The 16,861-nt window shown below is 32.2% G+C and overlaps 1 protein-coding gene and 1 long non-coding RNA gene across 3 annotated transcripts; one reads left to right on the top strand and one right to left on the bottom strand.

The window, feature by feature from the left end:
• Positions 1-2,952: 2,952 nt before the first annotated feature.
• On the bottom strand, positions 2,953-5,192 carry LOC144572438 (uncharacterized). Its single transcript, XR_013517731.1, has 3 exons — positions 5,069-5,192; positions 3,961-4,036; positions 2,953-3,357 (listed from the first exon to the last, which is right to left on the bottom strand). It is a non-coding gene; the product is annotated as an uncharacterized LOC144572438 (long non-coding RNA).
• Positions 5,193-9,846: 4,654 nt separating this feature from the next.
• LOC144572658 (phragmoplastin interacting protein 1-like) lies at positions 9,847-14,719 on the top strand. 2 transcript variants are annotated; one of them, XM_078322309.1, is made up of 8 exons: positions 9,847-10,399; positions 10,567-10,729; positions 11,322-11,368; positions 11,469-11,887; positions 12,727-12,891; positions 13,005-13,169; positions 13,781-13,966; positions 14,432-14,719. In XM_078322309.1, the coding sequence occupies exons 1-8, from the start codon at positions 9,909-9,911 to the stop codon at positions 14,524-14,526; spliced, it is 1,731 nt and encodes a 576-aa protein (XP_078178435.1). In that variant the 5' UTR covers positions 9,847-9,908; the 3' UTR covers positions 14,527-14,719. The 2 variants fall into 2 exon arrangements, with proteins under 2 accessions (XP_078178435.1, XP_078178437.1); XM_078322311.1 differs by having other exon boundaries at positions 9,849-10,399; positions 14,435-14,719.
• Positions 14,720-16,861: the final 2,142 nt, after the last annotated feature.

The raw sequence follows: 16,861 nt of genomic DNA, 5'->3' as shown, positions 1-16,861 counted from the left end.
ATAAATAGCTGTGGAGCAGCTGGAGCTTGGTTGTGGACCTTCTAATTATAATTCGCATCCCGTGCAATACCTGACTTAGTACAGTTAGATCGGAATCGTCAGCTTTAACTTGGCATGAATCTCAAAACAGGCCTCTTTAAATTGACTTCGAATTCTTATCGCTCGGCTGAGATTTAATCAGAGCTAATTATTCTCAGGCTAGTATCTGGGAGGATACCGATTATTATAATTATGGAGGCCTGTTTATCATTGGACCTATTTATGCGTGTACCGAAGGCAATGGTCCTACTTGTCAGTGACAAGGCATAGTTCAACCTAGTGCATCTAGTGACAAGATATATCCTACATAGCTTATTGTGTGGCAATCGCCATGAGACCATATTAATTACGAACATTAAAAAAGAATAAGAATTAGAACGGCCTTATCCTAAAGACAGTAAATAAAATATGTGTTAATTTTTCTGTAGGAAGGAAGTTATGAATAACATGTTGAATTTTACTGAAAAATAAAGAAGGAACGTATAATATCTAACGGTAATTTTTTAGAAAAGAAAAAATTGATTGAGCTCATTTATACCAGAAAAAAAAAAAAAAAGGTAACTCCTATTTTTATTTACGTAGGGCAAAAACTAACAATAAACAAACATAGGGCAGATGGATATACGTATAAACAAATGCATACATTATTAACACTAAGAATATAACAAGCAAAATTGAGCATTACGTATCTCAAGTACAAAAATATTCAAACAGCACAAAGAACTGTCTAATGCATCAAATTGACTTTTGCTTAAAATACGGATTAAACACTACATTAATTGTATACATTGTATGTGAGATGAGACGGTAACACAGTTGATTAGAAAAAAAGATCTTGAAATTATGGCTACCAAATCTGCTCACGACTTTACAGTCACTGTGAATTTTTTTTTTAAAAAAAAACACTACATTATATGCAATTTAAAAATCAACAACGAAGTCAACAAACCAATTACAATTAGTCCTATATATGGCACTAAAAATCGGAACCAAAATCAATCACTTGAGTGGAATCAAAATCGGTTGAATCAGTCGGAATTGGCCAAATTGAAATGAAAACACCATTTTTTTTTTTCTTGGTAGAAGTTTGTTTTGTACCAAAAAATGAAAAAATATGACAAAAAATTAATTTATCAAAAATGTTATGTTAAGATAAAATATTACACTCAAATAATCTAATAATAATGTAATATAATATAGAGGAGGGTTTTAATACCTCATCATACTTCATATTTTATATTTTCGTTTTCAAAATTCAAACTGTCGATCCGAACTGCTCAAAATTATATCAATATTAAAATATACTAAAATATATCTGGGGGGGGTGAAATTTTATAATTTTTGAAACTTTTTTACTATTTTTACTGTTTCATATTTGAGGGGGATAAACGTGTTAGCGGTCGGCTTAACAAATGAGTTCAGGCTGTTACAAATAAGAAAATCGATCGGAATGTAACAAAAATAATAATGGAGATATCTGGCTTCATAAGGAATGAATAATAACAAATGCACAAATATCAGTTGAAATACTTATTTTAGCCCTTATCGTCTCAGCAGAGCACCACCAACTGGTTCTAGTGAGGAATGCATTTTTAATATTAGTGAGAATTTTGCAAATCAGTCGCTGGTAACACGTATCAATATCGCATCCAGAGCTGGAAGCCTGGAACCAACCTGGTACCAGTTCTCAACATACCCAAAATCAGGTTTTGTAGCGATTTACATCGGATATTCCAAATGTATATCTACTTGATAGAATGGGCAAAAACTAACAATAAACAAGAATGAATTTGAAACCCACAAATAGTATGGTACCAGCACCACTGTAATTGATAAAACCTCAATGTATTATTCTTGGTCACTGTTACAGAAAATATATGTTTCAATGATGCATAACATGTTTAAGCAACTAAAAACGAGCACATTGGAGGAACACCGTAGAGAGCAAAGGGGCTAAGCACCCCTTATAAATTGACATTTAATACTTTAGTTCATTAAATTTTGTAATTCTTATATGTATTAATACCTTTTAGCCCCCTTATAAAATGAAATTACACTGTATTTGATTTCTTAGCCTCCCCAATCTCTATTTTCTAGTTCCGCCCCTGAATGAGCAACATTAGCAACAGTATACTGATTTCATTGTACTGCAGAACAGTAACAGTATACATATAAGAGAGATAATACAACAAATATAAAAGTAAATAAAAACAGTAATAGTGTACTGATTGCATTGTACTGCAAATTTATTAATAGACGAACACATTAAAAAAATGAACAGATGAACACATCAAAACAGTAAAAGCATGTCAAGAACACAACAAGTTTGTTCAAATTTAACCATCAAATGAAAATCACTTGACACATCAAAATATTCATTGTACTACATGATGCACCATTAGTGTTACGCACGATAAAGGCAAAATACTGTTGAAATTCTCTTTCATTAGATGTGATCATGTGAAACAAAATGTGAAAAGAGATATTGAGACAAAATGCTGTCAAATTAAAGTGACACTAATTTTGAAAAATAAAAAGGACTACAAAGGATGAATATACACTAAATAGACAGAGATGATCAAGCAATGAAACAATTGTGACATAATTGACAGAAGGTAAATTAGATTAATAAGTGAACTTTGCTGGTCAATTAGTTGGTTAAAATGCAGTTTTGATAAAACGAACGCTAGAAATTATTTATTATTCAAAGGTAATTAAGATCAACAACTAAACTTTGCTCGTCTATTAGTGGGTTAAACTGCAGTTATGAAGAAAAAAACGCTATAAATTATTATTTATTCAAGACGAGATCCGTGACATGCAAGAGAAACATTCTTCTAATTTTAAAGCTACCAGATAAACAGAAAATATATAAGCTAAACTACATTATTAAAATCAACTTCATAACACATTAGTATCCAAAAAATAACTAAATAAAGAACCACATGAAATTTTACAAACACTCCATATACCCTCATTCCTAAATCTACTTTTTTATTCTCTATTCCTACTTATTTGACCTCTTAATCACCCAATTTTACCTTATTCCGCTTCCCTTCTGAGCAAAATCATTCCCGCCTTCTTTTGGCACGACTCTTCCCCTTCTGTGCTAAAACCTCTCTTCGTCTCTCGCCCTCTTTAATGTTGGAACCTCTCCTCATCTGATGTTAGTGGTTTAATTGTTGAGGAATTCAATGCTGGAGCCTCTCTAGCATTGAACTTCTTAACAATCAAACCACTAACATCACCCTCACCATGCTCAACGCCTGCTTTCTTCCTTGTCACCATCTTTCTCCTCACTGTTCCTGAGAGTATGGTCTAGATTAAGAGAGAGTGTGTACATGGCAAATTGGATTCATTTTATCAGAATTTTAAACATAATTAATTTGAATTTTGGGCATATTTGATATATATTTAAATTATATTGGGTAAATATGTGAGTTGTTTGACTTTAGGATGATAAATATGTAATTGTAGAATTTGGGATGGTAAATAAGTAATTTCATAGTCATGAAATTCTCCCTAAAATAAATAACTTTCCTAAACCTACAACCTCTCCCAACTAGACTACATGTAAAAAATATCACTACTTGAAAAAGACAACTCGGCACGGTATAGGCACCCATCTCTGAGTCATACCCATGGCACCGGTCCAAGAATCTTTTCGCCATTTTGGATCACGTATTTCTCAGCCTTCATAAGTTCATAAACTTCTAAATGTTTGTTTTTCCCAGTTGTGTTAGAGCACTTACTGTGAAGTGCTCTAAAACAACTGGAAAAAGCAAACATTTAGACTTCTATGAACTTCTAAAAGCTGAGAAATACGTCATCCAAAATGACAAAAAAGATTCTTGTACTAGTGCCAGCAGGGTTACCATTAATCAGTAACTATCAGTTAATTTTTTTTTTAAAAATACATACCATTTCCTAGTCCACTCATGCTAAATTGAAGCGAAGCAAATCTCCCTGTAGTTACTCATCAATCATTTTCTTGCATCTGAACAAAAAGTGAAAAAAGAAAAACATTAGTTATATTAACAATGATTGGTCAATTGATACCCCATTAAGTAACGAAAGTTAGCAGGGATTGTAAGATAATTGGTCCTTGATTCAATTTGCAATCTCAGTTGAGAGGAGCATACTTGGAAAATAATGAATGCATATGGCTCATACTCAAATTTAATTACAAAATTTGACCATCTAACTTAACTCGATATTCATCACTGCTAATAAACAATAAAGGGAACACCGGTCTATGTTATTGGGTTCCATGTATACAAGCTGCTATAAACATGTCTTATTATTACTTTAATTGTTTCTTTTGGATTGTGAAATATCTTGTAGACTATGGACATGACTACAATTTCATTTCAGCAAGTACTAGATGCAAAAGCAAATTATATACAATCTCGCAAGCTGAGATTGCGGAATAGGTTTGCCTAGAAAAGTAAAATTAGTTTTCATAAATTTTATCTTCAACGTAGTTTAGTTATGTCAATTTCAATATGGAACTACCAGATTAGACATGAATGAAAACACTTGGATCACTACCTTACCAACATATTACATGCAGAGAACGAATCATTGATTTTGTGCAAATCGCAAATAATGATTGCGAAGGGATACAGTTTTTAGTACAAGAGAAGCTGTCAAATTTTGCTGGGACCGATTAACACCAGCAAGGATGAATAACATACCAGGTGCATATGTATTTTTTTTCTTTATCAATAAAAATTCAAATAGAAGACTCTTTTATCTAACAGATATTGCTTCTTTTGGCCTAGAATTTTTCAAAAGTTGTGTTATAAACCTACAATTATACCATAAAATAGAAAGCATTTAGCAAGGTCACATCTCAAATTCTCAATTGCACCGTAAGTACTCTAATAAGATCAACTTTTCAATTTAGGTTAGGATTTTCCTCTTTCCTTTGTGAAGGGGTTTCTATTTTCAATTAGATCTACTACTTATTCAATTTAGGTTACGATTTCTGAATTGAGAAAATTAAAAGAGAGGAGTGTGAAGAAACCTGGACTCCGAGAAATCTAAGGCACTTTCAGCAGGAGGCTTCAACCGGATTTCAACTCGGGAAGAAAAGGCAATTCAAATTGACCTCCAAAATTGTCCTTTTCGACTCAATCTTAGAATGTACTTTGATAGCTACTATCAAACTTTCAAAAAAAAGACTCAATCTTAGAAATTACAAAAGAGTTAATTTTTTTTGTTCTTGTCTAATAGCCCTACGGTTACAACTCTTTGAAGTCGATTCAAGAGAATATATAGCCATTTATAATGTAAAAGCCATAACTGGGGGAGGTAAGGTTGGTTATATCTGAATACGATTTATGCGTGTACCAAAGGCAGTGGTCCCACTTGTCAGTGACTAAGGTATAGTTCAACATAGTGCATCCAGTATTCCAGTGACAAGATATAGTAGATATGGGAAATTTTTTATTCATAGAAATTCAAAAAAAGATAGAGAGAGAAACAGAAAGAGTACAGTATTTGTTATATTGATAGAAAGATCGGTACAGATTCTACCGATCTAAAAAATCAGAACACTTAGGATAGGCAGAATTCCTACCCATCCTAACTCTTCTCGGATCTTCTGTGAAGACGATGCCTGAGAAGATCAAGAATTGATCTGTTGCTATTCCTGTTTTGAAGATGGCGTCACAGAAAATCCAAGAAGAGTTAGGATGGGTAGGAATTCTGCCTATCCTAAGTGTTCTGATTTTTTAGATCGGTAGAATCTGTACCGATCTTTCTATCAATATAACAAATACTGTACTCTTTCTGTTTCTCTCTCTACTTTTTTTCAATTTCTATGAATAAAAAATTTCCGTAGATATGCATTAATAGGATGATATTTATTTTAGATTCGGTACATTTGAGTATATCTTTTTTGGGGAATTTCACGTATACCCCTCAAAAACTTCAAAATTACGTATTTTCGACTTTAAATTTTAAAATTACATTTTTCTCCCTCTAAACTTGAAAAACTCATATATTTACCCATTTTATTGTTTTTTATATTAAAACTCATTCTAAATTTATAAAACGTCCCATCGAACTCATAATTTGAATTTATAAAATGTCCCATCGAACTCATAATTTGAATTTATAAAACGTCCCATCGAACTCATAATTTGAATCTGAAGGGTTCCTTTACCATCCGATTCGCGCGCATCGTAATAAGATTATTGTGTGTTCTCTTCAAGATTTGTACTAATCTTAGCCCATATGGATCTCAAAACAATTTTGATCTGCATGCATCGCATTAAGATTTGTGCATATTGCTATATTCGCATGTATTCGTTTCAAGATTCGTGTTGATCTAGCGCTCACCGATCTTAAAGCAATTCAGACAGTAGATGAACCTTCGTATTCAAATTGGAGTCAGATGGACGTTTTATGCTCAAATAATAAAATATGTATTTTATAAATTTAGAATATGTTTTAATATAAAAGACAATAAAATTGGTAAATATGTGAGTTTTTGAAATTTAGATGAAAAAAAATGTAATTTTAAAATTTAAAGGAAGAAATACGTAATTTTGAAGTTTTTGAGGAGTATACGTGAAATTCCCCCTTTTTTTCCATACTCTGAGAATAATGCATTGAGTGTATCTTTCTTTTTTATTAGAAATAATAATGCCAACATTAGGTGCATTGTATTTGTTATCTTCTTGAGAATAATGCATTGGCTCTGAGCCTCTGAGTATTTTTTTTTTGTATTAAATATATTTTCAATTAATCTTTCATAACATTTCTAGTACAGTATCCATCGCGAAAAACTTAGAATTGTTCGTTGTCTTACTGCGTGGCGATCGTCATGAGTATCGATTTGAATTCTTACTTTTTTTTTATGTTAAAGCCCACAAGCTCATATTCTTTAGTTGACCTTAATCTTGAAAAAAGCCCAAAATAACTTGTTACAGAAAAAAGCCCATAAGTTCTAATTATTGTTCTTTTTTTTTTTTAAATAATATGATTGCAATGATTCATTACGGTCAGCAAGGGGTGAACGACAAGAAGAGAAGAAATAAAAAAACAAACTACGAAAATAATATGATTGCTAGAGTTATTTAAAATCTTGATGCAGAATGTACAGTTAGTATCACTCCCCAAACAACCCCGTCATGTATAAATTATTTCTTATTAATACGTAAGGCCGTATATTAAGAAAATACAATGTCACAGTAATCACAACATGCAATCATTTATTTATCATATAACTAGAGTTTATATAACAAGCTATTAAGTGTCCTGTTTTCACGGTGATCAGTTAATAGCATGTCACCTCCATATTTATTTGTCATAGGAATTGAAAGTAAAGCCAAAAGTTATAAATGTTCTTCCCAAGTTATTCGCACCTGGTAACATATATGAATTTTGCACATATCAGTGAAGTATCGTTACGACCACAATATGTCAATATATGCTATAACTAATTCATGCTTTATAAAATATATTTCTAAGAAATCATAAAGCCTTAAAAAATATTAACTACACATTATCATGACCATGCTAAATTAATTATATTTTATGGAACTTTAAAAAATATGTACTAGGTTTTAAAACACCGCACAATGATCATGCTAAAAATAACTATGTTTTATGATATGGATACTCTTAAAACAATAATTTATTGTTAGGTGTAAACAAATGATCCTGGGTGTCATTTCCTAATATTTTATATAAACTGATTAATTTTAATAAAAAAAATATTAACTGATTATTTAGAACTAGTTTAATTATTAATTTAGTAGTCTATTTTTCAAATTATTTGGACCTTGAAAGCCTGAACCTGAAAGTTGTTTGGCCAGAGAAGCCTAATTCTCTAAAGCTTGACCTCAAAATTTATTTGAATCCAAGACATATTCGGAAAGTAAAAATCTTTTGATCTTTTCTGCACGGCCCGGCCCACTTCCCTCTTCTCTCTGTTTTTTTTTCTTCATTTTTTTCTCTTTTTGCGCTTCCCTTCGCCTGTTGCACCGGAAGAAGAGCAAAGCTATTTTCACTTTACGCAGAACACAATCAATAGAAATGAAATGAAAAGGTACATGATTGATGCGCTGGGTGGAGTTAAAATGGCTCTGTCAATATATTTACCACAGCGCCATCCTCTGATTCGATACCAGTAGCACCCAGAGCTGGTACCAGTCTCGATTACCCTTTCTACCGCAGATTGAATTGGAGGGTCATCAAAAAAACTCAAAAATACACTGTAATATACTTGTAATATACTGATATTTAGGTTTTTTGGGGGGCCTTTGCCCTCCAATTCAATCTGCGGCTCCACAATAATAAAATTGCAGATTGAAGTGGAAGCCCTTATTATTTTATTTTCACTCAAACTCAAAACTCTTGAGTTGGACTTATCTGTAATTTTCAATGTTACAAACCTTGTAACATATTTAATGAAATTAAATAGAGGCTTGACCTCTATTTTTCCTCAAAAAGAAGTGGAAGTCCTGATATTTTTAAAAAATTTTAATTTTAGTGGTGTTTTGTTTTTTGTTTTTTTAAATGATATTAATAAAAAATTCGGGACGGGCACCGACTCACTTAACACTTAAGTGAGTTTTATCTAATTTTTGCATTTCTGATGCGATCATATTAAAATTATAAAATAGAAAAAAAAAAAAAAAAGGTAGTTCTGATTTAAACTTTCTAATTAACTGAATAATAGGTTTCAAGGTTTGATTCATATGGTAATAATTTATTTTCCTCGTTGATGTATTAATATACGAATTACATATTGTATGGATTTTGTATATTCTATTTTGAATATTTTTTGGAATGTGATAAGTGTCACAAGTAAATATCGTATAATATGCACTTGCTATTTTATACTCATCGTGCGTCAATTCTAAAATGCACCCTTAACTGTTGCATAATTTGCACTTGACTAATACATGATATTATATTAGGTTATTGCGTAATTCACACTATGATATATATATATATATATATATATATATATATATTTTTCCTAAAAATAATGAATTCATGATCCACCGATTTTCATTAAGAATCATAAAGACTAAGCATAAGTATCTAAAACAGATACCTAAGACAGTCAATGAATTTAGTTACTCACTACTATATATATATATATATATATATATTTTTAGAATTGGTCAATGATAATTGATGATAATTCAAGAATAAGTTCAAATATTCCATGTGCAATTTATGTCATAAATAGATCTGTAAAATATTTTCACAAGTAATAATTAGACAAATGTAAATAAAGTCGTCCTAATGTCTAATGCTATAGGAAGCAAGGTTCTAAATGATTATCACGCCATCGCGGAAAAACTACAAAAACGTCATAGTTCTGCTATTGAATCGAAAATGCTATAACGCAGCTATAGATTATAGCTAGTGGTTTAAAACATTGATATGTATAAAAATGTTGCATGGTACTCACCATTTTAATTTCAATGTCTATTTGTTGTGATTTTGTTGAAGACTAAATTTTATATACATATATTATAAATTATTTTTACTATTTTTCAGCATGGAGAAAATAATTGTGATTAAACGAATCATATTTTTTTAGATTATTGTACTACCTAGAAAATAATAAATATAAGCATTAAAAATTTAAGATATGAAGCATATTAGTAGTCGATCAAAATTTAAATTTGATTCCGAACCGTCCGATCAGAATCTTGATCAATCCAAAGCTGATCGGACGTTCCAGATACAAATTCAAATTTTTTAAGTGACGACCTTATGTAAAAGTATTACTATTATATATATTTTTTTTTTTGGATGGTCATAACGAAAATTTTCCTTAAACCTCTTCCACTCCCGGAGTGCTCCCGAGCCGCCGCTTTCTTTTTCTCTCCCTTGCCATGGTTTTGTCTCGCAAAAAGCTCAAGGAGAAGCTAAAGAGCCTGTTGGAGGTATCTCAATCCAAAAATAGTGTCACTGATGGGAAGGAGGAGGTTGTTAAGGTACTAGAGAACGTCAGAGAAAGGTTGAGAGATTCGAAATCAAAGAGGCCCAGACCAAGTCGTCCCAAGAGAAAAAAGAAGCCACCTTTGAATGGCGAAGAGGGAAAAGAGAAGAAGAGAGAGCGAGAAACAGAGGAGAAAGGGGATGAAGCATGTGAGATCGAGGAAGAACGCAGGGAGAAGAAGGCTGTGATGAAAGAGAAGTTAAAGAAAGAAAGGAAGAAGAATAAGAATAAGAATAAGAAAAAAAATAGAAAAGCGGAGGCGAGCAAAGAGGAGAAAGAGAAAGAGATGAAGGAAGCTGCATTAGAAACCGCAAATGCTCAAAATGAGAGCATCTCCGAGCAAAAGGCTATCGAATCGAATCCCTCAATTAAACTAGCTGACAGGTAACTTGTGGATTCTTCATTTCTTTGTTATTATTTCTGCATTTTGCCCAATTAATTTGTAAAAACTCTTATTAATTTCCTCTCACAATCCTTGTGCACTTGTATACTGTAGTACTGTTCAAATTTATGAAATTAGATGGTGATTATGGAATTCTTATGAATTTCAGTGAAGATAATACAAAAAAGGTATATGTGGGAGGTATACCATACTACTCCACAGAGGATGATATAAAGAGTTTCTTCGAGAGTTGCGGTACGGTTACCGATGTAGATTGCATGAAATTTCCTGAGACTGGCAAATTTCGAGGCATTGCTATTCTTACTTTTAAGGTCTGATTCTTCAATCTCGATCTCTTATTATAATTTCCTTTAACAGTTCCTCTCCTTATACTGAGTTCAACACACTTAGCAGTAAGGCATCTGTACCATACTGGTTTCAAAATGTAACAAATTGAGTTTGCATTACTATCGACCATCTTTATATCTGATTATATAATCCCTCAGCCTGACTATTTCTAACTTCGCATAAATGGTGAAATAGCCTCCTATGCTAATGCTGTGCTGCAACATGCCTCCTTCCAAATCTTGCTTAAAGAAGAAAAAAATAATGGTATTTGGGAGTGCAGAAACTGATATCATAAATTGGAATGAATAAGAACCAAGATTGATTTTCAGGTTTTTCACAAAACTAGGGTTTAGGGTTTAGGGTAACAATGAAATAAATGCTGGTATAAATGCTGGTATCTGTATGCAAAACTGTAGCCTATCTCTGTTGTGAAGTACTACAGGAATGGGATTCAGTTTAAATTTAAATTCGACGGTGTGCAATTGACATAAAAGTTGTTCTGGAAGTGCTGTCCGTAATTTTTTGCACATTGATATTGTAAAGTTATATTGTCTGTTAACTGACAAGTTTTTTCAGACAGAGTCAGCAGCTAAACGAGCAATATCTCTTGATGGATCTGACATGTAAGTTACATCTTTTTTTTCTTTTTAGTTCATCAAGAAATGCAATTTGAACTGATTTTATTTATTTATTGCTTGTTATTATTGTTGTTTTTTATATCAGGGGAGGATTTTACTTGAAGATTCAGCCTTACAAAGGCAAAAGTGCAAAGAAGCCTGATTTTGCCCCTCAAACCATAGAAGGCTATAACCGGATATACATAGGCAACCTTTCGTGGGACATAACTGAGGATGATTTGAAAAGCCTCTTCAAAAATTGCAAGATCTCATCAATTCGATTTGGCACCGACAAATCAACTGGTGATTTCAAGGGTTTCGCGCATGTTGATTTTCAAGAAGGTGACTCACTTGCCATTGCACTTAAGCTTGACCAGGAGGTGGTACATGGACGACCGGTACGGATCCGGTGCGCTGTACCTAGAAGAGTGAGTGAAGCTGGAAATAATACTTTCAAGGCCAGCGATGACCATGATGTAATCACAGAAGAAGAAAAAAGGGACAAATCAGGGGAAGAGAGTGAAGGTAAAAACTCATTTTACTCTTTTTTATCATCTGTATTACTAAAATATTTTACTTCAGCTGATATTAAATAAATTCAGAATTAGTTCTTCAACTAATTCCTACCACTGTGCTTGTTGGGGCAATTCAGTACTGATAAAATAGGTCCTGTGGGACTGTCGGAGAAAGCCTACTGAAAGTCTAGTTCTTTAATTTGGCAAAAAGTTGCTCACTGTGAGCAGTTTTTTGCAAGAAGGCACCCATTGTTTCTGTTACTTGCAAGAAGCATTTACAACTAAGATGACTAATATGGTCACAGGATAATGAAATTTGATGATTTTGTCAATTCAAACAAAAAGCCCTGGACAATCTTGGCCTACCTAGACCTCACAGGCTAATAAATTATACTTGGTAAACATGTGAGTTATTAGAATTTAGGATGATAATTAAGTAATTATAGAATTTGGAGGGGCAAATACGAGATTTGATATTTTTTTTTATTGGTATGCTTATATTCCCCCTAAATATAATGTCCTTGGAACCAAATTTATTTCTCCAGTCCTTCTTTTCCTCCCATTCTTGTCTCGTTATTGGTGAGAAGAACAATTGCCATAAACGATGATCCTATGCAAAGATAAAGGGTCAATTTGTCAAAAAAAAAAGGTTTCCAATTGCAACAAGATAAGAGTTAATTAGATTTGTGTTTTTATCCACTTAAAAGTAGCTATCCTGCAAATGCCAAAAATCATGGTGCTGTATTGCCAATAAGAAGTGATTTTCTTTTTCAGTAATCATAATTATTTATTCATATGAAACAAATCAAGTTGTGAGAGAATATTTAAGGTTTGTTTGTTTTATTTCAGTGCATAAAAAGCAAAAGAGAAGGACGTGCTACGAGTGTGGTACACCGGGTCACCTTTCGTCTGCTTGTCCAAACAAGAAAACCAATGTTGATTCCAATAACGCAACTAAGCAAGAGGAAGTGTATCAAATGAGGGAAGAGGAAGAGGCCGACACAACCCAAGAAGGTAAATTACCATAATAACCTTTTGTAAAAAAGAAAATCATTGAAGACTAGCAGTGTTTGAAAGAGCTCAGTATCAAGTTGGAATTTTACTGGGTTATTCTTGTTTTATTTCAGTGCATAAAAAGCAAAAGAGAAGGACGTGCTACGAGTGTGGTACACCGGGTCACCTTTCGTCTGCTTGTCCAAACAAGAAAACCAATGTTGATTCCAATAACGCAACTAAGCAAGAGGAAGTGTATCAAATGAGAGAAGAGGAAGTGGCCGACACAACCCAAGAAGGTAAATTACCATAATAACCTTTTGTAAAAGAGAAATCATTGAAGACTTGCAGTGTTTCAAAGAGCTCAGTATCAAGTTGGAATTTTACTGGGTTATTCTGTCTCTATGCAGTGCTTTAAACTATTCCAAGAATAAAAGATGGATATATGTTGAGAGAGGACTTACAGCAATTTTATACTATTCCAAAATATTAAATAGACTATTTGCAAAGTAAATTGCCAGATAAACTTAGTTTACAGTAAAATGCAATTGTTATAACTGAATACCAAGTTCAAGTTAGTCTAGTGCAATTTAAACCTAGATGACAATATTTAGTATTACCCTAACATATTTTATTGAGGGACGGTAAATTTGAGATGATAATGTAAACATGGCCAACAATGGCAATTATATTATTCAAATGGAATAAATGGTAAGATATTGGGTGAATATGTTGACAGGAGAACTTAATATAAAGCACCATTTTCCCTCATTTCTCTGTGCAGGTTGGGATGTATTTATTTTTTTGTCACTTCGTAGCCTTACTCTTTCGTACTTAATTTGACTATCTTGTCATACTTAATTTGACTGTCTTGTCAACTTTAAACAATGCTTGTACAATTTTCGAACAGGTTCAGTTCGTAAAAAGCAGAAAAGGCGCACTTGTTACGAGTGTGGTACCCCTGGCCATCTCTCCTCTGCTTGTCCAAACAAAAAAAATATCGCTGATGGCAATGATACAATTATACACCAAGAAATTCAACAGGAAGACAGTGACAAAATTAGAGAAGAGGAGCAGGTGGTGGATACACAAGGAGGTAAAGTACCATGTTATCTTATCTAGAGACATAAAAAGGCTGGTGGTTTGGTTTGAACCGTTACAGATTTTTAAAACACGAATCTCAAATCAACCCATTCTGTATTAACAATGGCCTGTGCATCTAAATAGGCACCAGAAAAAAAAATTTAGCACTGATTTTGAGATAAACTGAAATGTTCAGTTATCTCAGAGGATATGCACTCTGATCGGTTTGGGTTCAGGCCTACAGTAACAAATAAATTTCATTTTATTATGCTGAGAATTACGAATTACGTTGATTATAAGTTTATAACTATACGACAATAAGAATTATTATCTCCTAAAGTTTATTAATTACGTGTTTTATCCATCTTGAATTATGAATATTGGGATATGCAAATCATAATAGGAACTGACAAGTGCAATGATGTATGGCAAAAGACTTGGTATACAACTAAATTGACGATCTCATTATTCTTTTTAGCAGATTCAGTGCGAAAGAAGAAGAAGAGGAGAACTTGTTATGAGTGTGGGACCCCAGGCCACTTGTCGTCGGAATGCCCTAATAAAACAAGTTGAGAGCAATAGGTGGTTAGATATATAGCAACGATTAGCGACAATTTTCGTGTAGAATTCATTTGAATGTATCAAGGGGCATTCTCTATACATTCTGTTTGAGGTACTGTGTCTCTAGCACATCAAATTTTCGAGATCTTTTTGCATGACAAATATGGCATCCTGTTTGTAGTGTCTTTTGTAGTTCTACATTTTTTTTAAACACTATAAGAACTTGTTTCGCTGTCAACCTCATAATTTTCATTTTGTGCCTCTATTATACCTTCATTTTTAAAAAGTTTAACAACACAATTTAAAACTTAAATGTCAACATAAAACTGTTAGATATGATATATATCATTTTATCTATGTATATGTAAAAAATTATGACATTTCAACTTTGTCATATTTATCATCTGGAGTTTGTAAAAATATACTAATGTGAATAATTTTTAGATGTTGATTTTTTAATTTAGCGATTCACATATCAACAAAACTAAAATGTGATAATTTTTTATGAACACATATAGAAAATAACATAGATCACATCTAATGGTTTTATCTTTGAAGTTTATGATTTAAATTTTGAGTTAATAAAGTCATTTGAATCATCCTCTGTTATAAATGTTAACGTAACTTGTTCATTTTTTGGTCATGTCAATAAAAGTTTGTTGAAGCTAATTCATTTGAATCGTCAAATCAAATCGTACAAATGATTGGAGCAATTTTGCAACAGTGCCAAATTTAATATAAAATTTATTAGAATAAATTTTAATTTGGACTATTATTTAATTACCCGTACAAACCCGTACAAGAAAAGAAACTCTCCTTTTTCAACAAGATATTTTGGTTCTTTGATAAAATTAAAGAAGGCTACTTGATAATGATTTATTTTGACAGTTTAACAATGAATTAAAAAATATATATCTATATATATAATTAAATTTGAAAAAAAAATTATAGATATGTTATTTGACATATGGATAGCTTAGCAATCAAATTTTATGCAAAGTATTAATTGATTATGCGGTAAGTTATGAATTTGAAATTCGAATGGAGGAAATTATGGAATTTGAAATCCAAATCACCTCGTACCATGTCCAATAACTAAAATCATCTGGTGCAGTACCGTACAAGATAACTACGGACTCTTGGAATTTGAAGTCTTGCTCTTAGGGGTGAAAACGGAGTGGATACAAAGCGGATAGTGGTAAACTATATCCACATTCTTTTTTTTATTTTTCGGATACATATACGGAGCGGATATTAGACAGATACGGATATGGGTCTGAATTAAATAAGATATTTATTAAAATAATATTAAAAATATAAAAATATGTTAAAGTTTATAATATTTATCTAATTATAATGGTGAATAACATACATTTTTCATAATATATATTAAAATTATATGGTATATATCTAATATTCGGATATAAATAATTGAAACGTAAAACCATATCAGTGTCCTGATACGACCAAAGGGTATGGTAAAAAGCTTCAATACAACGAGATGTACCTTTTAAACCCTAAATACACTTTTGGTTCAGATTGCAAGTATACAATCCTATCAAAGTAGTATATTGTCGGGTATCGATCCACAGGGAGTATGATAAATGCTTAGTTTAAACTTTACTAATTAATTTCATAAAATAAAAGGAAAGTACAGTGCAATAAAAGTAAATGGGGGGATTTGTTCTAACAATTCCTAAATTTGGGTTCAATACCCGAATAGAGAGTTTTTAAAACAATAAGAGTAAATGAATGAAAGAAAGATTGGATTGCTTTCTAGATGAGAAGATCTAGGGGTCTTTGGTCTACATTCCCTTGCTAACTATATCTATTCGGTATTTGTTTAAGTTCATGTATGATTTGATGAGGTTTCTAACCTAATATGTCATTAAGGGTCACTTTCGTGAATTAATAACGTGTCTAAGTAATTCGGACTTCACGGTTAGGTCCTTCACCCTAGCTACTTAGACCATAAGCTCTTGTTAGTCTCTCATCTCCTCAAATATTGATACTTCACGATTAAGTTCTTCATACCAATACCCGATTCGATTTGAGATGTCCTAATTAGGGTTTGCCTTCACGGTTAGGTTCTTCACCAAATTCCTAACCTTAATTTCTATAGTTCCGGTTTAGATTACAAATTGGTTACGATCCTAATCTAAACCTAGGGTATTTGCATTCATAAATGGTACTCTCCTCTCGTCCTAACTTCTTTGGATCCTTTGACAAAGAGATACCAAAGCGGGACTACTGCGATTTCAAGTACTAATTATGTAATTAACACAAATGATAAATCACAGAAATTAACATCAAATCCCAATAAAACAATCATAACAAAGACAAATAA

Source organism: Carex rostrata, chromosome 20 (genome assembly GCF_964058835.1).
Source record: "Carex rostrata chromosome 20, lpCarRost1.2, whole genome shotgun sequence".
Taxonomy (NCBI): Eukaryota; Viridiplantae; Streptophyta; class Magnoliopsida; order Poales; family Cyperaceae; genus Carex; species Carex rostrata.
Note: the sequence above shows the minus strand (reverse complement) of the source record. Positions and strands in the feature narration are given on the sequence as shown.